At 39.7% G+C, this 27066-nt stretch overlaps 1 protein-coding gene and 1 pseudogene across 2 annotated transcripts; one reads left to right on the plus strand and one right to left on the minus strand.

The window, feature by feature from the left end:
- Nucleotides 1-43: 43 nt before the first annotated feature.
- LOC131799953 (kynurenine formamidase-like) lies at nt 44-1020 on the minus strand (annotated as a pseudogene).
- A 1207-nt stretch (nt 1021-2227) lies between these two features.
- Nucleotides 2228-25250, plus strand: LOC136282261 (tetratricopeptide repeat protein 28-like). Of its 2 annotated transcripts, XM_066169638.1 has the most exons (5): nt 2228-2262; nt 2784-2872; nt 14087-14171; nt 14483-21798; nt 22186-25250. In XM_066169638.1, exons 4-5 carry the CDS (start codon nt 14732-14734, stop codon nt 22217-22219), a joined length of 7101 nt encoding a protein of 2366 aa, XP_066025735.1. In that variant the 5' UTR covers nt 2228-2262; nt 2784-2872; nt 14087-14171; nt 14483-14731; the 3' UTR covers nt 22220-25250. The 2 variants fall into 2 exon arrangements, with proteins under 2 accessions (XP_066025735.1, XP_066025736.1); XM_066169639.1 differs by lacking the exon at nt 14087-14171.
- Nucleotides 25251-27066: the final 1816 nt, after the last annotated feature.

A 27066-nucleotide genomic window follows, 5' to 3' on the forward strand; every position in this document is an offset into this window, starting at 1 on the left:
AAATAGCAGCATAACTATGCACTACAATTTTTATAAACTCAGGGTAAATGCACAAGCCATTCACAAAGTGAAATTAAAGACTTGAGTTTGGACCTTTGACTCTTATTTCACTCCTTGCTGAGTTGATATTTCTGACAACTTTTAAAATCTCCTGGCAGAGGAGATCATCACTATTTACCATGTTTTCAATCATGCTTAAGTGATCTACTCCTGGTAGCTCAAGCAAAGAACACTGAACATTATGACTTTTTAAGATTTCAACAAATTCTTTAGCCTGTCGATGAAACTCTGGGGAACCATGCTCTTCAATCACAACCAAAATAGGGTACACAAATGTTGGCAACATCTTTATCAGAATTTGTTGAGGACTGATTTGTGCAGCAGATTCTTCTGTCAGTTTTAATGCATCATTAACATAAGTATTTACAATAGGTATCAAATCAAAAACTCCTGATAACAAGAACATACCATGAATGGCTTGTGGAATTGAAGGATCTTTGCTCCAGTCTGACACCATTATCATAGTGCACAAATGTGCCCCAGCCGAATGGCCGCACACGAACAGTTTGGACTTTGGAAACCTGGTATAGATATATTTTACTGCTGACTTTATTTCACTCACCGTCTGATTCAAGCTTGCTTCTGCTGCAAGGTTATAACCCACCACTGCCACAACACAACCAGCTTTAGTCCATGATTTACTAACAAAGCTGTAAATCTTCCTGCTCCCTACTTGCCAGTACCCACCATGAACAGTACTACTGGTGCAGAACTACCACCAATTTATTTTACAGATACAGCTGTCTCATCAGTCTCCTGAGAAGGATAAAATATATCCATCTACGCTTCCTTTTCACCATAACAGACACTCAGTTCACAGTGAGAAATTTTGCAAGTAATTTAGATGTAGCTGGTACAGATGTTTACATGTTAATCTACTACTTCTCCTGGGTCCATTCACTTATTCCACATGCTTGGAGAATAATACTATGCTAGCCACTCATTCTTTTCCTCATCCATGTTTGAAATATTCAATGAGAAGCACACTAGCCTGCACGTCAAAAGGTTTTTTTGTAGAGTTTTCAAGGAAAATCTTACAACTCTTTACTAGTTCTAAATACATTCAGAAAATTACCAAAGACATCCCAAAGAGTTCTGACACAATCTTATCTCCAGAGAAAGCATGATCATTGACTTCTCTCTTCTTTAACTAGTGCAGGATTTTTTTATCAATGCATTTTAAGAAAGGTGTCAGCGGATGCAAGGCTGTAATTGTGGAACGTTTTTGTTCCAAAAAAGAGCTGGTGAGTATGAGCTGTAAGCTGGCTAGGGATCATATTATTTAACATAAGGGTGTGAGAATCACGCTCAAAGAGCAATAGTTGTAAGATATATATATATATATATATATATATATATATATATATATATATATATATATATATATATATATATATATATATATACACACACACAAAGGTACGAAGTCATAGGACCACATAGGTGATAATAAAATGCTGGCAATTGGATGTTTCCCAATATCCTTGCTAATTTTAAGATCACGACAAGCACAAGATCAATCCTGTTTGTAGTAAATAAACAATAGAATAGAAGGTTTAGCAAGTTAAGTTGAACTTTTCAGCGTTGATCTCACTCACATAAAAAACAGTTGTGATTTATTCGCTGTCTGTCTGACCCTACGTACTGCCTCCTTATTTCCACGCAAACTATGATCTGCTAAGGTACCAGAGTGTTTGACCGTACTGAACAATTTCAGTACCTCGTTAGTACCCTATATTACTTAAATTAAACCGAATATCACTCTGAAAGGCACTTTAATATCTAGGGAATGAGTTAAGTACCAAGAACTTACCACAAAAATGTCCAAAAATCTTCAAATGCGTCGGCTTACTTGGAAGAGGACCACAGGACGTGGAGAACTAAAGCGAGTCAAGGAGAATTGGGGGAGGGGAGGGGAGGGTAAGGAAATTCGATGTTTCCGTTTTCTGCGGCCAGTGTGGTAAGCTTCTCTCAAAATGAGGCAAACGCTAGCTTTGAAAACTTCGGAACACAGAAAAAATTTTGTGATTAATTCTCATTCCACTCGATAAATGTTCTAATTATCACGCGACGATGAACAATAAGCGGTGGTCAAACAAAAACAAAAAAAAAACAAAAAAACAAAAAAAAAAACCCCATAGTCACGTGACGTATTTTCCTCGGCAAACTTCTTCACTTTCACTTTCGAAGGCGAAGAACGCGGTAAGTGCTGTCTGTTCACTTTGTTCGATATTATAGTAATTTTAAAACTAGTGCGTTAGTTTTAATTCATTTAAAATGACTTAAGCGTAATCTGTTAATACAGTGAGCTATTTCCTTGATAAATATCCAACCGAATATCCACGATGTAGTCTTCAAGCCGGAAGTATCTTGCTCGCGTTGGCAGGTAAAATTGTGGTTGAGAAGCTGATTTGTGGTCTGTACGTTGCTCCAGTTATACCTTGAAGTGCTCTATACATAAAAATCCATAGAAAAAGATAAAAGAAGGTAGATTTCCGCCTTGTCATCCAGTCTAGCTTTCAATACGCGAGTTCGTTTCCCGACAAGCGGGTGGCTGATAGAGGCTGGATTTAGAATCAAGTTAAAGTTGTGCCTCGACTTTCATGTTTAGATATTTGTTCAAGACCTTGTTACGCTTGAATGAGTGTTTTGATTTTGACTTGTGAATGACTTTTTTTTTGGACTTTTGACTTGTGAATGAAACAACCTGCATTTTTTCGAAGGAAAAGTTGTGCCTCCGTATTCGGATCAATTCATCGCTTTTATTTGGATTACAATCACAAGACCAAGAAATTGAAGACAGTTTTTGTAGGTAAGTTTATTGTGGTCAAACTGTAAGTTTATCATGTTCACAGCTTCTTTTGATTTTAAACCAAATACCAGAATTTATGAGCTGATTTTGATCCTCAGTAGATATAATAGGGGGATTCTGGCACATTTTGAAAACAGCCTTGATTTCAAGTCAACCTTGAAATCGACCTTGATTTCAAAAGACATCTCTGGCACATTTTGAAAACAACCTTTATTTCAAGACAACTTGAATTTTTCACAAGTGAATCATTTTTACAATGTCTCACTCGTGAGTTCTGAAGAGGATGTGAATATTATTCTATTGAACGATTCGCTTGAACTGTCTCAAAAACGACTTCATGAATTTCTCCTATACATTTCAGTTTGGCGTAGAAATCACATAAAAGAATGTGTGAAACGACATGATCATTTCTCATAAGTGTAAAAAACATATCACGTTTGCTAAAACGCAAAACGTGTTACTCTATTGACGCCACAGAAGTATTTAGTAACCGTTTGCGGGTTATTAAATATTTAGCCTATATAATTTGCATATGTCGTGAGATATGCAAATAAGCTCCGTTCGATGCATTCATAAAAAATCTCAAATAAATCTCATTACGTTATGTTTTCGAGTGATCCGAGTTTTTTTTTCGGTAATCGTCTCTGATCTGGTTCTTTATAGCCTCAACGTCAACTTCAATTGCTTTTCTCCCAAGCTGGTCGGTAAAATTTCCGCACAGCCCCATAATATTGTAAACAAATCTGTTTTCTCAATGGCAACGTATTGTTTTTGTCAATGTTTTCTCTACCCAAGAACTGAATGTATAATGTAGGACGGGGCTGTGCGGAAATTTTATTAGCTGGTTTTTTAACAAATAATATTGTCCGATCTCGCGCAAAATCAAGTCGAATTCAACATCAGATATTGATCCATCTTTCACTGCTTTCGAAAACAACCTGCCGAATGGAAGGTGCTTTGCCTCAGCGATTGAAATTTGTTCCTCATGCTTCGTGATTTTCGAATTAAGCTTTTTGCTCTTGACTGTAAATGCTAATGATATGAAACCAAAACAGTAAGACCTGCGAAAGGCGGTCCTGTAATTATCCCAGTTTCAGTCAAAGCAGCTGCCAGACCGCTTGATGACACATGCAATTCACTTTTCAGTACTTATTTGATGACACATGCAATTCACTTTTCAGTACTTATTTTAAGCATTCTTGTACTTAGAAATATCACGTCATTCTCAAGTTATTTTTCACAATCTTCAATTTTTTTTTCTTTTATCTTCCTGAATTGTAGTCTTATCCTCCGGTATCGTTGGTTAAAGATTTGAAGCGCTTGTTAGAATATTTTGATTAGACATTTTTAAATCATTAAATCATCTCTAATTCAAGTCTCATTGGCATACCATGCATTGGAAAGGATTATATCACTATCGACTTTAACTTTCTGTCTTTAGGGATTAAGAATTACCATTGCTGCTTATGAATGATTCATTGTGACTTTAAATCCTCTTCCTTCACTTAATATTTTCACAAGGGCTTTCGCAAGGCTCTCAAGAGTGTATTTGCCTGAGAGAATTGTTTCAACACTAACATTGTTTTGTCTATTGGAGATAGATGTTTCTACTCATCTCTTCAAATTATACCATGAATGAGAGAACAAGACAAAAGTCTGATGTAGTTTGATTTACCGAGAGGTTCTCTGAAGCGAACGGCGTAATCATTTAAATCTGCAATAATTATCCTAACAACCATTTTGATCACAAAAGCAATAAAAATGTTTAACTCTTCCAGTTCCGGCCCTTTGGGGCTTGCGCGGCTAAGATCAGATATGGCAAATAAAATTGCAGTTGAGGCAAAAGCCTGGGACGACTTCGAAGCACGATATCCAAATGCAGACCTGAGCAAGTTCAGAGCGGAAGTGTCGTTCGATGATAAAAGAAGGCAACAGTTGAAGTTTCCTTAAATCGATCAGATGGAGTTCAGACAAGCGTCTCAGGATCAGGTAGAAGATATTGGGATGATGACATGAAAAAGGCACTTGGAATTCCATTTAACGAGAATGCTGTCTGCCGCTTCAACGAGGAGATAAGAGGCCGTGACTGTAAATATCGAGAATCGTTGGCCAGGCTAAAAAATCGAAAATTCTGATAATTTGCCTGGAAAACCCTTTTAGGGAGACGCATTCAAAAAAATTATTTTGAAGTTTGAAACATCAAATGTGTCCGAGGAAATGGAGAAAAACGAAAATTCGGGGTTTTACCTTATTAATCATGCAAAAAATACAGTAAAATTGACCAACTTTAGTGTGCGAGTACTGAAGGAGGATGTTTGGTAAGAAATCGGGGGTGTTTTTACTTCAAAGCATAATTCATTTGATTTTTATTTGTGGCATTTTAAGGAGCTTTGGTTTAATTTTAAAATTCACATGATTTTTTAACAAAGTGCTGTCAAACGCTTGTTGCAAAAAGCGAAAAATCGAGCAACTTCAAGCCTTCAAAACGCGTCTTGGTATGTGTGACATCATGTCAAACTACATGCTGGCACAAAGTTTGGTCCTTATATTAACTCAATATGAAATAAAAATGTGGGTAATTCAGAAACGTGCCCGCAAAATATAAAGGTTTGCGACGCACTGTGGCCAGAGGTCACGAATTTGCATGATAGAAATCGTACCGCCTAACGGTTCTGGTGTAGGAAGGCTCTTTTGACGGCTACAACATGAAATTTACAAGAATAATGACCAGCATTAAATAGCGTTTAATTCGTTTTTTAAGCTAATGAGTTTTTTGTTTCATTTCTCGTAACTGTCTTGACGAAAAGCAAAATGTTTCAATTGCGTGACAATTGTCACGTTGGATCAAAGGTTAAGTGGCCGAGTAAAGCGGACACAATCCTTTTTTCGTCAAAACTCCACTCTAAAGCATCCAGTCCTATATATCTCGTTTTATATTACTTTTATAAATTCTTTTACGAGTCTATATCGAACAACATCCAGCCGGCCTGATCCTGTCTGACTGCCAAGTGCGGTTTGCGCCTTTAATACGGGGACCGCGGAGCTATGGGGTTGAGTGGGCTGTAGCCCCACCAAGAACAATTTGTTGTTATCATTATTATTTATTTTAATCTTTGAATTAAAAATTTGACAAATTTTTCTTTGGATTGAAACGCGTTTCCGGTGATTTCAGAAGCTCTAGATTTCAAAATTTGCCGGGGGAGCATACCCCAGGATACAAAATTTGCCGGGGGAGCATACCCCAGGATACCCTGTCAGCAGTCTTTCTGTACTAAGAAATGCGTACTAAGAAACAGACAAAAGGAGGCCGTCCTCGGAGGGGAGGCCCCAGGGCCCTCATAGATAATTATAAGTTGGTGCCAATGAGCTCACACTACGTGGGAACTGCAATAGCTCCTCCGATCCAAAATATGCTCCACGGCCCCGTTTTTTATCAACGTTCATATAAAACTCAATTTTTTGAAGCAGCCTTTTGCCATTTGCCTTCTAAACTGCACTGCAAGAGCAGTATCTAACAAGGTCTTCGAGCAAAGCGACGTAAGATGTCTTTTTTCTATGATCAACCCCAGGTGGTAATGCAAGATTGAAACTCTCGCAAAGGAGTTTTAAGACTGCGAGTTCGAGATTTTTGAGTGTGTTATTCTCGACCATGGAACAGTTGTACTGTTGGTAATGAATAGAATGAGTTACATTTAACTGCTCAAAAATAGACTCCTCAGCATTTGACAAATTAAATTCTTCCTCCATAGCAACGAGATCTTGCTCAGTTACAGCTTGTGCGCAGGTGGCTGTCTGCTGTTTCACTTTTGCTGCCATTCTGGAAAAAAATGAAGCTACTTGTTAAGTAAAAAAAAATCAGAGACACTGAACAAGCGCTCCCCGTTCAATTCCTTTGTTCTTCTCATTTCTGTTGCAACAATTTCTGCGTCGACCTTCTGGCCGCTTTCTAATTGTCCGATGGTAAGTCAGGTACTCTCGTTGCTTTTCGTTAAACCGGTAAACTCTCTTTACTTGTTTTAAAGCGAAGCCTTCAGGCTGTGTTACATATCCAGTGCTACGAGGACAGGTTTCAGGAGGTAGAGGAATAGTTGGCACGGAACTTGAACCTTCCTCGAGCCTTGCAGCATATTTAACCTTCGCTTTATCGAGAAGTGTCTCCCTTTCAACCGTCTTTGTGCATGTTCCGAACGCGAGATGCTTTTCTAGAGAAGAGTGCCGTTGGAAACTATGCGTGCAGCCCTCTTTTGGACATGTCCCTAGTACAGTCTTTCAATTTGATCAATGTTTGGATTTTCAGAACTTGCACCACAAGCCCCTCCAGGAGGAGAAGCAAAGCTACAGAATGACATCGTTTTCTGTTTATGCTCTATGAAAAACCTCGCACGTGTTTACCTTTAAGAAAAAGACCGTGATTGCATCATAGAGAATTATCGCCCGGACTGCAACACGGTATAATTGCTACCGTGACATAAGTCCTTTTTATCAAGTTTTATGACAGAAATGTGGCCATTTTTCCGAAAAAGATAAGAGTAAATAGCATAAAAATAGTTGCGCTATTATCTTGAGGTGAAAAACTTCACAGCAGAAGCTTGCGGTGTTGCGTGACTTTGTTTATTCACATCACTTTTTCCAAGATATCCAAGATATTTAAAAAAGAAATATTATCGCAGTTGCAGAAAACGTAACTATTCAACTAAGAACGATGTCGATAATAAACCACTTGTCAACAAAAATGGTGAACTATACAGCGGCCCTTATCTATAGTTAGGTGTAGGTAGTGCTGTTGAAATAGCGAGTCGACAATAACAGTCTTCTGCAATTCAAATTAACATAAAATTTCGTATCTACACATCAATCTACAGCCCTCTTCAGCAATGTCTGCGGATTTTTTATTCTATAATTTCATATCATTTCCATATCAAAGAGTTTTTTAACCATCTTTAACTATCTTGCTTACTTCTTAGCTCTCAAGTACGATTTTCTACAACTGATTTGCATCATGCAAATTCTTGACCTTGGCCACAGTGCGTTGCAAACTCTTTTATTTTGCCGGCACTTTTCTGAATTACCCAGATTTTTTATTTCATATTATTTTCATATAAGGACCAAACTTTGTGCCAGCATGTAGTTTGATATGATTTCTCACATGCCAAGACCCGTTTTGAAGGCTTGAAGTTGCTCGATTTTTCGCTTTTTGCAACAAGCGTTTGACAGCACTTTGTTAAAAAATCATGTGAATTTTAAAATTAAACCAAAGCTCCTTAAAATGCCACAAATATAAATCAAATGAATTATACTTTGAAGTAAAAACGCCCCCGATTTCTTACCAAACATCCTCCTTCAGTACTCGCACACTAAAGTTGGTCAATTTTACTGTATTTTTTGCATAATTAATTAGGTAGAAACCCAAATTTTTGTTTTTCCCCATTTCCTCGGAAACATTTGATTTTTCAAACCTCGAAAAATTTTTTGAATACATCTCCCTAAAAGGGTTTTCCAGGCAAATTATCAGAATTTTCGATTTTTTTAGCCTGGCCAGCGATTCTCGATATTTACAGTCATGGGCTCTTAAGATCTTTGTTACCCCAAATCAATACTTCAATGCAAAATTCAGAGGAATATAATTCAGAAATTAAATTTCAGCACTCTTCAGGCGCAGAATCAAAGAGATGGCTCGCCGGGCCGAATCTGAGCTGCTAGTAAACTAAAGTTCAGCTTAAGACAAAATCATCATTAAGTGAAGCGAAGACCTTCAGGGCAGGGGTCGCTTCGCGGCTCAAGCACGAGAGACAGCGAGACAAATCGTGATATGGTAAAGGTCAGATTGATTTTAGCTGGTCTGGTCTTAGCGTTCTTTATGCATCGCTTGTTCTTCTGAAAGCGCTCAACCGTGAATATGGCAACTCCCATTGCCAGAAGCCATGCATTTTTACCGAGTAAGGTGATCACTGATTCAGCAGTCAACCGATGAGACCTGGGAGAATTCCCGCGCAATCTTACTTCCAAGAATCTTAAGACCATTTCCAACTCCTATGGCAACAGACTTCAGGCTTCTTGTCAATGTGCTCACAATCACTCCAATCGTTGTTCCGACTGCCAGGACAACAGCTGAGACTGTGAAATAGTATCAACTGAAATTTTTCTCACTCCCTCTCATAGTGAAATGCCCTCTTCAAGTTCTTCTCTCTCATTGTCAAGAGCATCAATCCGTTCTTGATTTCTTATTATCCTTTCTCTTCCTCTTTCTCTTTTAGCATGGTCTTCATGGTCATCATCGGCAATCCCCCTATCCTCCTAACATTTAGGAGGATCAGGGGATTGCCTACGAATTTCTTTCTTTCAATTTCAATTTCTCTCTCCTTCCTAGCAATCAAAACCTCTCGCTCCAAGCTAAGTGAGGTGTACATTTGTTTTGGAAGTGATGGATTCAACCTTTGTTTATTCGTACCCCTTCCTTCAGTATGCAAGGGATATGTCTTCTTATCCTGGCCAAACATCTTTACCTGCAACCATCCTGTTTTACTATAAGAAACTTCTAATTCCGAAGCTTTTGCTTCAGGATAAATTCTGGTGAGCGATTCCCATGCCATCTCATTTAAAGTGATGACTCGCGAATAAGTAGTATCACCTTCAATGAAAGATGTTTCAGCAATTTCCGATGCTTTCTCTTGTCCCCTGTTCATTGACATCATTGGAATTTCTTCACCTGATGGTCCTGAAGTTGACTTATAATCAGGTTTAAAAAGTGTTGTTGTATTTCCTTCATCATCATCATCATCGTCGTCATTGTCTTCCAAAAGAGGATCAGTCAAAATCAGCCATTTTAAATAAAATATCTATTATTTTAACATGAAAGTCAGTGAAAAAACTAATCCAAATTTTGAAAAAAGACGTCTAACGCCCACAAGGCTGACCGCACAATTCACAGAGTAACATTTGACCCTAAAAGGGCATCTCCAGGTGAAGTCCTTAGAGTCCCAGTTCTAAAGCTTGATGACGGAGTTGTCCTTGTCCTTGTGCCAGTACCTCTTTCACTCATCTTTGACTTGGCAGTTAGTGGTCATGCAAACAAATACGACAGGCTCATGACAGGCTCCCGAGAGGTAAGAAAGTCTTCAAGTATGCATTGACAGTTGTTGATGTTGCAAGCAGATTCAAGGCTGCTGAACCTCTCACTTAAAAGTAATCTTTTGAGGTTTCAAAGGCTTTTCAGACAATCTATAAGCGTGGACCTCTGAGATGGCCAAAATTTCTTCAAGTTGATCCTGGGCGTGAATTCATGGGAGATTTCTCAAGAGAAATGACAAAGCATATAGTAAGGATAAGAAGAGGGAGTGTGAACGTTTACAGAGATCAGGGAATCGCTGAGCGATTCAATCGAACTTTAGGTGAACGTCTCTTCACTTTCTAATACAGTCGAGAGATGAACTTCATAGAGGGAAAGAGATCAATCGAATGAATGAAGAGGCTTCCAGAAGTTGTATTGGCTTTGAATAGTGAAGTGACAGGGTTGACTAGAAAGAAACCTGTGGATGCAATCAAATATGCAAATTTTCACCGTGAATATTACCCGAATTGTGCGACCTCATGTAACGAATTTACTTGACCTCCGGTATTTCTGTCAACTGTATTCTGTATTTCTGCCTTTGTTTTATCATCTAAACTTAATCCCCAGTCATTATTGAAGCTGGCAAAGAAATATTTATTTTTTGGTGAATATTTTTGTCCGATATACTTTTCCTATGTCGAAAAGTAACATCAAACCATAGACAGGACAGTTTTAACAATGACCGATATGACAGAATCTACTGAGCTTCAAGCTTTTAAAAGACAAAAGGATGGTTAAAACGTTACTCTTAAAAGTTCCTCGTGTATTTGTGTTGTTCTATCTTGAGACGAACTCAAAGTCCGGCAAAATTTACTGGCTAACGACTATGAAATATACTTGGTGTGCCTACTTGTCGCCACCGTTTGTTGGCATAAATCACTACAATTTGCAAAAAAAATCTAACATAGCACTCTTACCTTGTTTATTTATGATTTCAATAGCTGTTTCGATTATTATATTACGCCTGGGTATTACTTTTTGACATGGGCCCAGGTTTTGCGTTGTGTTTTCTCCTCCCCCAATTATATCATAGGCTAGTCACGCAACAATTGATCCAGACACAAATGAGTATTTACCTTGCATAAAGATTTTTGTTTATGTTGAATTGAAAATATGAGAATATATGCTTTTTGTGGTCCCTAATCGTTGTCTCAGCGGCAGCGAAGCAGTTTAAAGCGGGTTGTTGCTTCAACGCTATTGAATGTTATAGTAGTATTCAGACAGAAGAGCAAAGCGTGATGCTCTGGGAATAAAAACTTTTAGGGGCCTTTTACATGATATCGGATTGACTTTTGTTCAAGAACGAGTTCATACCAGCTGCCACATGATACCAGAGTAAAATTTATCCGGAACGAGTCATTTCTGAATGAGTTTATTGGGGTTTTCATTCTACAACGAAACACTCATTCCGGACGACCTTTTGTACCTGTATAATGTAAACGCAATACGACACTTATATCTGTATGAAGCCTCTTTAGGAGCGAGGGAAGCATAGAAAATGACAGAAAAGGACATAAATACTTGTTTTTACAGGCTTAATTATCTTGCATGTAAACGCGGTATGAAATTCATTTCGTTCCGGAACGAAACTCATTTTGGAATCATGTAAAAGGTACCTTAGGGACGGACCATTAGATTTTTGAGTTTGACGACTGGGGCAAATCACTTTTTTTTTCCACTGGGGGGCAAATCTTTGCTTTTAGGTGCTGACCAGGGGAAGAAGGCGATCGGAAAGGGGTGTGGATGCTTGTGGTACCTTTATGGGGTCAAAATCAGGGATTTGGCACCTTTTAAATTGTCTCAAACTTTGGTGGACCACCAGAGACCTAGCTGATACGTTTTAGGGTGTTTTTCGCTGAATAAAATACCTGAAATAAGCATTACTAGGACGATTTTAATGATCTGATTTGAGCCTCTAGAGTACATCGACTTTTTACTTTTGGGATTTTTTAATTTTCTGTTTTCGAATTAGTACTTTTTAGGGTTAGACATCAATTGTTGCCACTCCCACACAGATAAGACTCAGGTACCTTTTACGACCAGGGTCGTTTTCGAAATTCCCGGCGCGCACCCTCGCCCTCTTGTGTAAAGATGTCCCACGTGGGGTGATGATACGTGCAGCGCACTTGAAATCTAGCAAGGACAAATTTCGATGTGACTATTGGTAAAGAGAAACAAATTTTGTCCGCGTCTAGTAGCTTGTGCGGAAGGGCCCTTCACCACCGTGTGCATAATTACGCGTCCCGCCAGACGGTGGGAAGCCAACAAAGTGTTCAGACATTGATATAGAAAACTCCGCCTCTGTCCTGATATTTGGTAGCCTATTGACCAATTCCCAAACGAGACTTCGGTCTGACGGGACGCGTAATTTTGCTTACGATGGTAAGTAAGTAGCCTACTTTCCGGAGCCAGGCTGTATGAATTTTCCAAACATCTTGAGCACTATCTGTGATACACGCTTGCCAATTCCCCTATCAGCTTTTGGAATCAACTCGACCCTACCTTTTAAAATGGCCGGACACCTCTTTAAGCACTCTACATCTAGTATTGGAACCACGACTCCACCCAACATCTTTGATTGGGCAAATTGCAAAATCATCGAAGATGCCGGCATGCGACAAGATAAGATCAACTTCATTTGATGGATCTGAAAACTTGCAACTCCGCAAGTGACTTGAAATGTCTTTTTTACAACTATGCAAGGGAACGACTTGAGATATGCAACTTCGGTCTTCTCGATAACTTAACCCACAAGTTCCAGCAGCGAACGATTTAAATGAACAGCAAATCTCCATGTTAGCATGTAAGATGACTAGCCTATGATATAAATGGGGGAGGAGAAAACACAACGCAAAACCTGGGCTCATGTCAAAAAGTAATACCCAGGCGTAATATAATAATCGAAACAGCTATTGAAATCATAAATAAACAAGGTAAGAGTGCTATGTTAGATATTTTTTGCAAATTGTAGTGATTTATGCCAACAAACGGTGGCGACAAGCAGGCACACCAAGTATATTTCATAGTCGTTAGCAAGTAAATTTTGTCGGACTTTGAGTTCGTCTCAAGATAGAACAACACAAATACACAAGGAAACTTTTACAGTAACTTTTTAACCATCCTTTTGTCTTTTAAAAGCTTGAAATGTCTTTTTTACAACTTGAAGCTCAGTAGATTCTGTCATATCGGTCATTGTTAAAACTGTCTTTGAGTTCGTCTCAAGATAGAACAGCACAAATACGCAAGGAAGTTTTTACAGCAACTTTTTAACCATCCTTTTGTCTTTTAAAGCTTGAAGCTCAGTAGATTCGGTCATATCGGTCATTGTTAAAACTGTCTTTGTTTTGATGCTACTATTCGACATAGTAGGAAAAGTATGTCGGACAAAAACGTTCATCAAAAACGTTCAAAACTGTTTTTTGAAACCAAGGTTGATTTCAAGATTGACTTGAAATCAAGGTTAAATTTCATGTGTTGCCTTGAAATAAAACTGGTTTTCAAATGCGCCAGAATCCGCTTTTTCTAGCCACTGTGAGCCATTTTCTTGATGAATCTCCAATATCCACGTTATGGTCGCCTAAATAATTACTGGTGGAAGGAAAACAGTGGCATCAAGCGAATCAAAAGAAAAATTTCAGAGAATCTGATATATTTTGGTGATATCTACGTAAATGCTTTTAAACTGTACTGAAATAATCACCCACCTGAACTTTATTTCTCTGAATAAATCCGATGTCTCCAACTGGGCTGCTATCGAGCAAACTTCAAGTCGGAAGTATCTTGCTCGCGTTTGCAGGTAAAATGTTACTTGAGAAGCATAGACATGTGTTCTGTACGTTGCTCCAGTTGTTCCTTGAAGTGCTCTATGCGTAAAAATCCATAGATAAAGATAAAAGAAGATCGATTTCCGCCTTGTCATCCAGTCTAGCTTTCAATCCGCGAGTTCGTTTTCCGACCAGCGGAAGGCTGATAGAGGCTAGTTGTTGTTCCTCGAGTTCCATGTTTATGTGTTTAAGACCTTGATTACGCTGAAGAATTTCTCTGTCTTCATGATAGCTGTTTTGTGTTGTAACTTGTAAATGAAACAACCTGCATTTTTTTCGAAGGGAAAGTCGCGTCTAAGTATTCGGATCTATTTATCGCTTTTATCTGGATTTTAATCACAAGACCAAGAAATTTAAGAAACTTCTTGTAAGTAACTTTATTGTGGTGAAACTGTAAGTTTATCATGTTAACAGCTTATTTTGATTTTAAACCAAATATCAGAATTTACTGGCTGATTTTGGTCCCTGATTCCTTGCTAATTACAAAAACTTCTTAAAACACGAATAATTATGATATATAAGCGTAATTCAAGCGAAACCAAATACATTAGGCAGATTAACCTATTAGGACAGAAGAAAATTTTGGTAAGCCTTCAGAATCAACCGCATTGCTTTAGTAAGAAACTCTTAAATTGAATGGCTCCAAACGGATCTAACACAGTTGAATTAAATCCACAGATTAAAGCTGTCTCATTCATTTCACTAGTACAATTGGGAAAAGTTGGCAATGGACAACTCAGGATAACTTTTGGCAAACTTCTCTGTGGCCTTGACTCTGGCTATACTTTTAACAGTTGGCACTTTCCTGTGAAAAGTAATTTTATAATCAGTATTGAATCAAGCGGCTGCAAACTGATCGAACAAAGTTGAATTAAATCCTTACGCCGTCACCTTCATTTCATTCGAACAATCGGGAAAAGGTCGAAAATGAACAACGTAGAAAAAGTTAGGGTAACCTTCCCAATGAGTGTAGGGTTTACGGTCGTCACCTTCCTCGTGAACACTGGTCGTGGCTTACAAGCCATGATGTTAGGCGAAGAATGTTTGATCTCCCTAAAATCTGACAAGCTTGAATCGAAGACCGGTTTTAAACTTACTAAGGCAATCAATGCGATAATGCTCGACGTGGCTTTCACGGCTTCCAATTACACATCTGCAGAAAGATATGCCAAGGAACTTCTTGATATGTACCATGCCTCTGGTGACACATTTGAAGAGGGAAGAATAACTTTCGAACTGGGAGAGATATATCAGCACCAAAAGGAATTTAAAAAGGCAAAACAATATTATCAGAAGGCAGTTGATATGACGAAATGTACTGCTGACAAAAAAACGGAGGCAAAATGTTACCTTGCGATGGGAAATTTATCTTATTCGCGTAGTGAATATCACAAAGCTAAGAGATATTACGAGAAAGCACTGGCAATCACGGTGTCCTATGGTGACAGAATTATGGAAGCTACCATTTACGGAAACCTAGGTACAAGCGTTCAGTCACTAGGGGAATACAACAAAGCTGAGAAATATTACAAGAAAGCACTTGAAATCAGAAAAAAAACTGGCGACAGAGAGGGAGAAGCAACTGACTACGGAAACTTAGGAACATTGTTTCATTCACTGGGTGAATACGAAAAGGCTAAAGAATACACTGAGAAATCACTTGCAATCAGAAAGGAAATTGGCGACAGAAGAGGAGAAGCAGCTGACTACGGAAACTTAGGATCATTGTTTCAGTCACTGGGTGAATACGAAAAGGCTAAAGAATACATCGAGAAAGCACTTGCAATCAGAAAGGAAATTGGCGACAGAAAGGGAGAAGCAGCTGACTACGGAAACTTAGGATCATTGTTTCAGTCACTGGGTGAATACGAAAAGGCTAAAGAAAACACCGAGAAAGCACTTGTAATCAGAAAGGAAATTGGCGACAGAAAGGGAGAGGCAGCTGACTACGGAAACTTAGGGACATTGTTTCGCTCACTGGGTGAATACGAAAAGGCTAAAGAATACATCGAGAAAGCACTTGCAATCAGAAAGGAAATTGGCGACAGAAGGGGGGCAGCAAGTGGCTACAGAATCTTAGGATCATTGTTTCAGTCACTGGGTGAATACGAAAAGGCTAGAGAAAACACCGAGAAAGCACTTGCAATCAGAAAGGAAATTGGCGACAGAAAGGGAGAGGCAGCTGACTACGGAAACTTAGGGACATTGTTTCGCTCACTGGGTGAATACGAAAAGGCTCTAGATTACACCGAGAAAGCAATTGCCATCAGAAAAGAGATTGGCGACAGAAAAGGAGAAGCAACTGACTACGGAAAGTTAGGAAAATTGTTTCATTCACTTGGTGAATACAAAAAGGCTAAAGAATACACTGAGAAAGCACTTTCAATCAGAAAGGAAATTGGCGACAGAAGTGGAGAAGCAGCCTCCTACGGAAACTTAGGATCATTGTTTCAGTTACTGTGTGAATACCAAAAGGCTAAAGAATACACTGAGATGGCACTAACAATCAGAAAGGAAATTGGCGACAGAGAGGGAGAGGCAGATGACTACGGAAACTTAGGAACATTATTTCATTCCCTGGGTGAATACGAAAAGGCAAAAGAATACACCGAGAAAGCACTTGCAATCAGAAAGGAAATTGGCGACAGAGAGGGAGAAGCAGCTGACTACGGAAGCTTAGGGACATTGTTTCATTCACTGGGTGAATACGAAAAGGCTAAAGAATACACCAAGAAAGCACTTCTAATCAGAAAGGAAATTGGCGACAGAAAGGGAGAAGCAGCCGACTACGGAAACTTAGGATCGTTGTTTCAATCACTGCGTGCATACCAAAGGGCCAAAGAATTCACCGAGAAAGCTCTTGAAATCAGAAAGGAAATTGGCGACAGAGAGGGAGAAGCAGCCGACTATGGAAGCTTAGGAACATTGTTTCATTCACTGGGTGAATACGAAAAGGCTGAAGAACACACCGAGAAAGCACTAGCAATCAGAACGGAAATTGGCGACAGAAAGGGAGAGGCAGCTGCCTACGAAAACTTAGCATCACTGTTTAACTCACAGGGTGAATACCAAAAGGCTAAAGAATACACCGCGAAAGCACTAGCAATCAGAATGGAAATTGGTGACAAAAAGGGAGAAGCAGCTGCCTACGGAAACTTAGGGACATTGTTTCACTCACTAGGTGAATTCGAAAAGGCTAAAGAATACACCAAGAAAGCACTTGTAATCAGAAAGGAAATTGGCGACAGAAAGGGAGAAGCAGCCGACTACGGAAACTTGGGATCATTGTTTCAGTCACTTTGTGAATACAAAAAGGCTAAAGAATACATCGAGAAAGCACTTGCAATTAGAAAGGAAATTGGCGACAGAGAGGGAGAAGCAGCTGCTTATGGAAACTTAGGGGCATCGTTTCAGTCACTGTGTGAATACCAGAAGGCTAAAGAATACACCGAGAAAGCACTTGCAATCAGAAAAGAGATTGGCGACAAAGGGGGAGAGGCAGCTGATTACAGAAACTTAGGGATAATATTTCACTCACTGGGTGAATACGAAAAGGCTAAAAAATTCACGGAGAGAGCACTTGCAATCACAAAGGAAACTGGCGACAGAAAGGGAGAAGCAGCCAACTACGGAAACTTTGGAACATTGTTTCACTCACTGGGGGAGTACGAGAAGGCTAAAGAATACACCGAGAAAGCACTTGCAATCAGAAAGGAAACTGGCGACAGAAGAGGAGAAGCAGCTGACTACGGAAACTTAGGGACATTGTTTCACTCACTGGGTGAATACGAAAAGGCTAAAGAATACACAGAGAAAGCACTCGCAATCAGAAAGGAAAATGTCGATAGAAAGGGAGAAGCAGCTGACTACGGAAACTTAGGATCGCTGTTTCATTCACTGGGTGAATACGAAAAAGCTAAAGAATACACGGAGAGAGCACTTGCAATCAGAAAAGAAATTGGCGACAGAGAGGGAGTAGCAGCTGGCTACGGAAACTTAGGAACATTGTTTCAGTCACTGGGTGAGTACGAAAAGGCCAAAGAATACACCAAGAAAGCACTTGCAATCAGAAAGGAAATCGGCGACAGAAAGGGAGAAGCAGTTGACTACGGAAACTTAGGATCATTGTTTCAGTCACTGTGTGAATACGAAAAGGCTAAAGAGTACACCGAGAAAGCACTTGCAATGAGAAAGGAAATTGGTGACAGAGGGGGAGAAGCAACTGGCTACAGAAACTTAGGAACATTGCTTCATTCACTATGTGAATACGAAAAGGCTAAAGAATACACGGAGAGAGCACTTGCAATCAGAAAGGATATTGGCGACAGAAAGGGAGAAGCAGCTGACTACAGAAACTTAGGGACAATATTCCACTCACTGGGTGAATACGAAAAGGCTAAAGAATACACTGAGAAAGCACTTGCAATCACAAAGGAAACTGGCGACAGAAAAGGAGAAGCAGCTGACTACGGAAACTTAGGATCATTGTTTCACTCACTGGGTGAATACGAAAAGGCTAAAGAATCCACCGAGAAAGCATTAGCAATTAGAAAGGAAGTTGGCGACAGAAGGGGAGAGGCAGCTGACTATGGAAACTTAGGGACATTGTTTCACTCACTGGGTGAATACGAAAAGGCGAAAGAATCCACCGAGAAGGCACTTCCAATCAGGGAGGAAATTGGCGACAGAAGAGGAGAAGCAGCTGACTACGGAAACTTAGGATCGCTATTTCACTCACTGGGTGAATACGAAAAGGCTAAAGAATACACTGAGAAAGCACTTGCAATCAGAAAGGAAATTGGCGACAGAAAGGGAGAAGCAGCTAACTGCAGAAACCTAGGGACATTGTTTCACTCAATAGGTGAATACGAAAAGGCTAAAGGATACACCGAGAAATCACTTGCAATCAGGAAGGAAATTGGGGACAGAGTGGGAGAAGCAGATGACTACAGGAACTTAGGATCATTGTTTCAGTCACTGTGTGAATACCAAAAGGCTAAAGAGTACACCCAAAAAGCACTTGCAATCAGAAAGGAAATTGGCGACAGAAAGGGAGAAGCAACTGGTTACGGAGAGTTAGGATCATTGTTTCATTCACTGTGTGAAGACGAAAAGGCTATAGAATACACCGAGAAAGCACTTGCCATTAGCAAAGACATTGGCGACAGAGAGGGAGAAGCAACCAATTGCAGAAACTTAGGATCATTGTTTCACTCACTGGGTAAGTACGAGAAGGCTAAAGAATACACCGAGAAAGCACTTGCAATCAGAAAGGAAATTGACGATAGAAAGGGAGAAGCAGCTGACTACGGAAACTTAGGATCGCTGTTTTATTCACTGGGTGAATACGAAAAGGCTAAAGAATACACGGAGAAAGCAATTGCAATCAGAAAAGAAATTGGCGACAGAGAGGGAGAAGCAGCTGACTACGGAAATTTGGGATCGTTGTTTCAGTCACTGTGTGAATACGAAAAAGCCAAAGAATACACCGAGAAAGCACTCGCAATCAGAAAAGAAATTGGCGACAGAAGAGGAGAAGCAGCTGACTACGGAAACTTAGGATCATTGTTTCAGTCACTGTGTGAATACGAAAAGGCTAAAGAATACACCGAGAAAGCACTCGCAATCAGAAAAGAAATTGGCGACAGAAGAGGAGAAGCAGCTGACTACGGAAAGTTAGGATCATTGTTTCAGTCACTGTGTGAATACGAAAAGGCTAAAGAATACACCGAGAAAGCACTCGCAATCAGAAAGGAAATTGGCGACAGAGAGGGAGAAGCAACTGGCTACGGAATCTTAGGATCATTGTCTCACTCACTGTGTGAATACGAAAAGGCTAAGGAATACACGGAGAAAGCACTTGCCATCATGAAAGAGAATGGCGACAGAGAGAGAGAGGCAACTGACTACGAAAAGGTAGGAACATTGTTTCAGTCACTGTGTGAATACGAAAAGGCTAAAAAATACACCGAGAAAGCACTTGCAATCAGAAAGGAAATTGGCGACAGGGAGGGAGAAGCAGCTGACAACGGAAACTTAGGAACATTGTTTTATTCACTGGGTGAATACGAAAAGGCTAAAGAATACACCGAGAAAGCACTTGCAATCAGAGTGGAAATTGGCGACAGAAAGGGAGAAGGAGCTGACTATGGATACTTAGGGACATTGTTTTATTTACTGGGTGAATACAAAAAGGCTAAAGAATACATCGAGAAAGCACTGGCAATCAGAAAGGAAATTGGCGACAGAGGGGGAGAAGCAGCTGACTACGGAAACTTAGGAACATTGTTCCATTCACTGGGTGAATACGAAAAGGCTAAAGAATACACGGAGAAAGCACTTGCAATCAGAAAGGAAATTGGCGACAGAGAGGGAGAAGCAGCTGACTATCGAAACTTAGGAACATTGTTTCATTCACTGGGTGAACTTGACAAAGCTGAAGTGCATTTTAGCGAAGCTATCTCAATTTGCAAAGTCATTGGACATAATATGAGTGAGTTAAAAACCCTTTGCGGTCTAACGGTTTTGAAGTTGGCTCAGACTAATTTCAAAGAAGCGCTTTCGTATTTTTCACAATCTATTAAAAAATTCGAAAAATTGCGACGCTTCGTAAAAGACAATGATTATTTCAAAATATCTTTGATGGAGGAGCATGGTGCCTTTCCCTATAAGATGCTCAGTAAATTGGCTTCTGTTATGGAGGAACCTGAACTTTCTCTTTACGTTGAAGAACTCAGACGGGCAAGAGCCCTTGCGGACTTGATGACGGCACGATATTCTGCTAAACAGGCCCAGTTTTCAGGTGATCCACAATCATTGTTTGGCATGCATGATATCATTAAAAGAGAAGTAAATTGTACTTTTGTTTACCTTTCGGTTGATGATGAAGATGTATGGATTTGGATTCTCGAAACAACAGGACAGGTTCTTTTCCGACGTAAAAAGGGAATGGATTCAGACAGTTTTGGAAATGCTGGGTCAGTCCCCAACCCGAAAGTGCTCTTTTCGGAGAGTTTCCGCCACTTTGCCATCCCACCCACAGAGAATTACGAAGATCGCTCTTTAAATGACGAACCTGTTCTAAAGTTATATGGGGATGTTAGGCGATCGCCTCTATCCCACAATGAAACTGAGGATATGAAAACACGTCTGCGTTTGTTCTACAAGCTAATTATCACTCCTGCAGCCGATTTATTGAAAGAACCTGAAATTATCATTGTCCCTGACAGCTGTATGTACCAAGTGCCATTTGCAGCCTTACTTGACGAAGGAGGAAGATATTTGTCTGACAAATTCAGGATCCGCATCGTTCCTTCTTTGACGGTCCTTAAGCTCTTTCAGGATAGTCCTTCAAACTATCACAGTAAAACTGGAGCACTGATAGTGGGTGCACCTGAGGTGAGCGAAGTGATTTACAGGGGAAAGAAACAGATCCTCGATCCATTACCAGCTGCAAGAAAAGAAGCTGAGATGATTGGAAAAATGCTGGGCGTTATCCCATTGTTAGGGAAAGATGCAACAAAGGAGGCTGTTCTTGAACAGATGAAGTCAGTTGCGTTGATACATTTTGCTGCTCACGGAAATCGCGATAGAGGAGAAATAGCACTTTCCCCCGTCAGTACTACTAACAGCACTCCACAAGAAGAAGAATACCTTTTGACGATGGCTGACGTATCAAAAGTTCAACTTCGAGCTAAACTGGTAGTTCTAAGCTGTTGTCACAGTGGGCGCGGAGAGATTAAAGTCGAAGGAGTAATTGGAATCGCTCGAGCGTTCTTAGGATCCGGTGCTCGGTCGGTGTTAGTGGCGCGGTGGGCCTTGGACGACGAATCAACGGAGCAGTTCATGAAATGTTTCTACGAACACTTGTTCCGTGGTGAGAGTGCCAGTGAATCTCTTCACGAGGTCAGAAAATGGATGAGAGGTAACCCTAAGTATTCTGAAGTGAAGAAATGGGCTCCGTTCATGCTGATTGGAGATAACGTCACATTGAGGTAGGTTTTAAGGAAATGGGGAAAGGTTTGTATTTAAAAAAACCGCAATAAAAATGGCACTCGGGATGGGAATCTACTGAGACCTAAATCTACTGTTTACAGGTTTTGAGTATGAAATCACCTTCGTTGTAGCAAATCAGGAAGTTACTAATAGACGTATAGGGTCTTAATTCCAAAGCGAGCTGCTGCGAGTAAATTCTCTCAAATTCCGTGTCAAATTTCCTTGCCAAAGGCCTCGCAGTATCTGAAGTTCACAGCGACTAAACCTGTTATAACAGCAGAAATTTTTGAAAGAAATATATTGAATTGACCCAGCAATTACTTTACCGACGAATCAATTCAAGATTTTACAACTCCTTTGCTCACATTGTAAGTCTTATCTTACAGGAAAGAAGACATAATCTGCAACGTTCAAAACTGATTAGCTAATCCTGTATGTACCCTGAGTGAAGCTGACTTCTTTGAAGACCATCAGTCATCTTTGCCTCTACCGTATGAAATGGAACATTTGGTGTCAGTAGGACCGAAACATTTTTCAGTTTTAGAGGAGCAGTTAAGAGTGTTTTAGATTTCGCTTTAGTAGTCAGGCATGTTTGTCACTTAGATGTAAAGAGCAGTTATTTTCTTGAGAGGCGCTCCATTGTCTACACAGCCCGAACAATAAGTTTTTACGAGGGAAGAGTTTTAATTTTGAATAATCTGACGAAAAGGTTATCATTGTGATTTATGAGTCAGAATCCTTCTTTAGCCTTCTCACAAAGATGTTTAGGATGACATAATTTTGTCAGAGGTTTTCCAGTGTACGTTTTTCATTCTGTAAATGAGATACCTCGAAATATCAGACTTTTTAAGGCTGGAACAAACTTTGGAATTGATTCGTCGAAAAAGCGCATCGTTCGTTTGTTTAGCTAGTCATAATAGACTTTTAGAATACTTCAGAAGTTAACCCCATCTACATATGAATCATTGAGCCAGCGATACAACTGGACAATTCAATTATCAAATACTAATTTTGTTCAACAGGTCACTTGACCATTCTGTTTTTTTATTGTAATAGGTCAGATTGGAGTTTCCGGTACAGTGAATAAAAGCTAGTTAATTTTTTCCTTCTTGTAGGACTAGTTACAATAAGGAAGCTGAGCCCAGTTATATATCGAACAAGGGGCCAGAAATTCAGTCATAATATTCTGTTATCAAATACAGATTTTGTTGAATGGGTCACTGGACCATTCGTTTTCATTGCCATCGATCACATTTTAATTTCTTATATCTTAAATAAAAGCACATGTTACCCAGACAAAAAGTTTTACTTTTTACAACTAATTTCGCTTTGTATGAGTTCAGTCGAGATAATTTGAACTAAACCATGAATTTCGCCGGGTATATACCAACCCAGTGCCGGAGAGAAAAACAGGGCTGCAGTATTGTATTGTTCAAATGAATACGAGTGAGAATGACTTTTGACATTTTAAACGACACTTGATACAAACTGGGATAAACTTCAACAAATGCAAGTCGTCGTGATATTTCAAAAGTTTGTCTCTGTTAAACCACAGGGGGTTTTCGTTATTGTAAAAGCGAAATTTCTGTGAACAAAAACCTTTGAGAATGTTATGTATCTTTATCTACTGACGTGATTGTATTGCCTCGGTCTCCTTCTTGACCGAAAGTTGAAAATTCTGTCAGTTCAGACGTTTTTGCTTTGAATCATTGTAAAGAGCATTATTTACCAATTGAAATACGTGATTAGTATGTTTCTTGCAGCCTTCGTCACAATCACTTGGTATGTTAATGACAATGTTCACCTGATGATGGCTTTCCTGTCGCTGCTCGTTAATCTTAACCTTTTGATAATTCACTCCAAGCGAAGGGATGCCGCTGTTTTGAAACCCTAGATTTAATCCAAAGCTTTCTGATTTGCCTGTTGGACTGCTTTTTTCCGTCTTCGCGTCTTGTGCCATTGTCACGACCAAATCTTTTTTCTGTGTACGAGTTTGTCCTGGATTGTAGATAACTTGCTTCGTTTCAGGATCAAACATTGCAGGCACAAGCTCACAAGACGCCATTGGAACCCTTCCTTGTCTAAACACGCATAGGAGAAGAACGATTTTGAACCAGCAAAACTCAGAAAGCGAAATAGAAGCTGTTGCTGTGAATTTGCTGCAGCACTGAGTTCTGAAAAGAGAAATTAATTTTGCATAAGATCTGTTGCGTGACCTTGATAAACCGGAAGCGGCTCTTCAGGTGAATTTGCCCAGACCGATAAAAACATGAGAACACTGCATTCGTGTATGCTATGCATAGAGTACAAACCCATTTCTTTTCGCTCAAACCCTTTGCAATAACCTGCTCTGTCAGGTCGTGATCTAACAAGGCAAGAATGAGTTCCCAAGATGCCAGGGAAACCCTTCTTTGATTTATAAACACAGAATAAAGAAGGTTTCAAGCTGGAAAGAGGGCATTGTTAGGAAAGTGCTATAACAGCATGAATACAGATTTAAAGAAATTCATGGAATCTGTGTAATATTGATAAACGAGAGGCTTAGTAATAGGCTCGATCGGTACGGGATTTTGTCCAGAAATAACACAAAGAAGTGTTTAACCCCACAAACCAGCTGTTGCTTATCTTTTCTTTCAGCTCAAACTTTGTAAAAGAAAGCTTGCATGATGCCTGTGGGATTCGTCCTTGTATAGAATTTTACAGAATGAGAATGATTTTAAACCAAAAAAATTCAGCGATGGAAAGTAATTTGTGGAGTTTACGTAATGTCTGTTGCGTGACTTTTAATACAAACAACCAGAAGCTGAGTCATTTCCACCCGATAGGAATTTTCCATAAAGTAAGAGTATAAAAGTTCAATGATTAATTACGAAAAACACTTTCTTCGAATAGGAACCTCTTTCCTGATCTACTGAGTCATATTTGCTGCAAGACGAAGAAATCTACCCTGGTTCTATTCACGATTGTCTGTTTTATTTTGATCGTTTGTGCACCAGACGAGAGTTCCGGTTTCGTTCGCAGAGCTCTAAAGAAGGTAGAAAAACTGTAAGAAAAGTCGTCTTAAAACCAGTGAAAAAAGTCTTCAAGGAGGTGATAGAAAAACCAGTTAAGTCTGTGTTAAGAGCCGTGGGAGCAAGACGCAAGACGTACAGAGAATTCCAAAAAGAGGTGGTCCATTCTCGAGTGACTTTCACTGAAGATTCCTACCAAGCTGAGAAAATCAACCCTTGCCCTAACGGACATCATGTTGTTGTGAAAACAGAGCAGCCAGTTGAGATTCACTTTGAAGACAATGTGGTAGTGATACAGAACAGTTATTGCCGAAAATGTGGACAGCATTTCTTCCATACAAAACATAAGGATGAGCTTTAAAACGCAACACTGAACTTTAAACCAGCGGGACATTCGTCATGAATTAAATCAAAAATGAAATGTTGTTCATTATTTCGTTATCTCCGAAGAGCTGGAAATTGTTCACAGAGTGTCATTTAGAAATAAATAGCAACCTCTGTTCGTTAAAAGTATATTAATTCCAATTTTTTTTTCGACAACTCGTACTTGCGATGGCCCGAATTTGAATAAATTCTAGTTCGTTAACTTTCTCGTAATTATGGGTGACCTCGGATCGTTCAGATGTCATGGACTTTTTGAACATACTGAATATAGGAGCCTTTGCGTCAAGAATCCTTTCTTTCTTCTTGGCTAAACTCTAAGAACATCGCTCGTGTATCGGTCGATTGACTATTATGAAGATTGTGTCAGTCCTAGGTCTATAACTTCACGATACCCTGCAAATTGTCCCCCATTGTCTCTGTACAAGCCAAGTGAGGCATACAGTTAGAATAATGAACCTAGCTATCTCGCTTTGGCTCCTATCGCAGCTTTCCAGTTTTTTTAAGAAAGCCGCAATGTAATGTCCTGAAATGAGAATTGATGTACTCTACTGATCAATGGTCTGGAATGTTTCGTAACAGTTCTACGCTCAGCCTGACTCAGGTCAGCTGTTGGTATTGAGAAGCGATGGCCTGTGTAAGAAGCGGTTCTAATACAGGACTTAGTGCAGTAACTTGTTTGAGTTGATCGAGCGTCATAAAAACCATTCCTGTCGCCATTCTACATTCCTGGAACGGTTAGTCTCCAATCATGTATAGTTGATTGTGCTACTTATATTCGCCTGCTGCGACCCCAGTCACTCGAGCGTTTTCCTGTCGAGTGTAGCATGCAGGGCCGTGGCTTTACCGCTACATCGTGGTGCAGAGGGTCCATGAAAATGCGATCGGCCCCGTTCCTTTTCCGGTCAACGCGCGCAGGAGTAATTCTCAATAACTGCGACCAGGCGTTAACTGGGAACCGCGAATAGTGTAGCTCTGCAAGAGTCGGCGGTCTCTCGTGTACTTGGCCCCGCCCCCACCCCCTCCCTCTCCTATTCCCCCCCCCCCCTCCACACCAACCGGAAAAGAAAACGCCTGACTTCAGGTTAGTTACTCCGAATTCCCGAGATCTGAAATTTTAAAAGAATTATAGCATAACAACACAAAATTTAAGTATCACCATGTTGTTCCACCCTTTCAAAATCTTTTTTTAAAACAGTTCTCTATTTCTTTCCTTGTTCCTCTTTTCATGATCACAGATTTTTTCCACTGAATTTCTAGTATCTTTGCATCCATTTTACTCCTTATGAGAAATGAAGAAATAGAAAGTTGACCAAAGTATATGTACAGTAAATCATGGAGACACTTAACATTTTGGACGAAACCATTCGACTCGGAGACCAGTAAGTCGGGCGGGAAAAGTTAACAATTAACCACAACTCAAACCTCAGGACAAATTATTTGATCACCGATATTCAAGTGTTAGAAACTTAGAGTGGAAAAATTTATTCAAAACGGCCATATTAACTTGCAGTGTTCAAAAGCTTAATGTTATTACAATCGACCTGAATTTCAGCGCAACATTTTTTTGGTAATTTAATTTTGTTTTGTTCTCCACTTTAGATACAGTTTTCAAACACGAGACCTGGTGCTTCCGAGAAACTTTCCTTTCCAGTTGCCACAACTGATGCAGGACAAGAACCTCGTCAGCAAACGTCACCTGCTGTGGAAGAGAAAACAGTACAAAGCGAAAAGACAACTGAAAATTCTGTTCCAATGGGTTCTTCTCTAAACCCAGTCGAAGAAATCAAACTTGCTCGCGCGTACTCAGCATTGGATGGGGAAGCTTTGATGGAGATATCAAGTAAAGATACATGTTTAAAAGAATGTGGGGAT

Source organism: Pocillopora verrucosa, chromosome 7 (assembly GCF_036669915.1).
Source record: "Pocillopora verrucosa isolate sample1 chromosome 7, ASM3666991v2, whole genome shotgun sequence".
In the NCBI taxonomy this organism is placed as follows: Eukaryota; Metazoa; Cnidaria; class Anthozoa; order Scleractinia; family Pocilloporidae; genus Pocillopora; species Pocillopora verrucosa.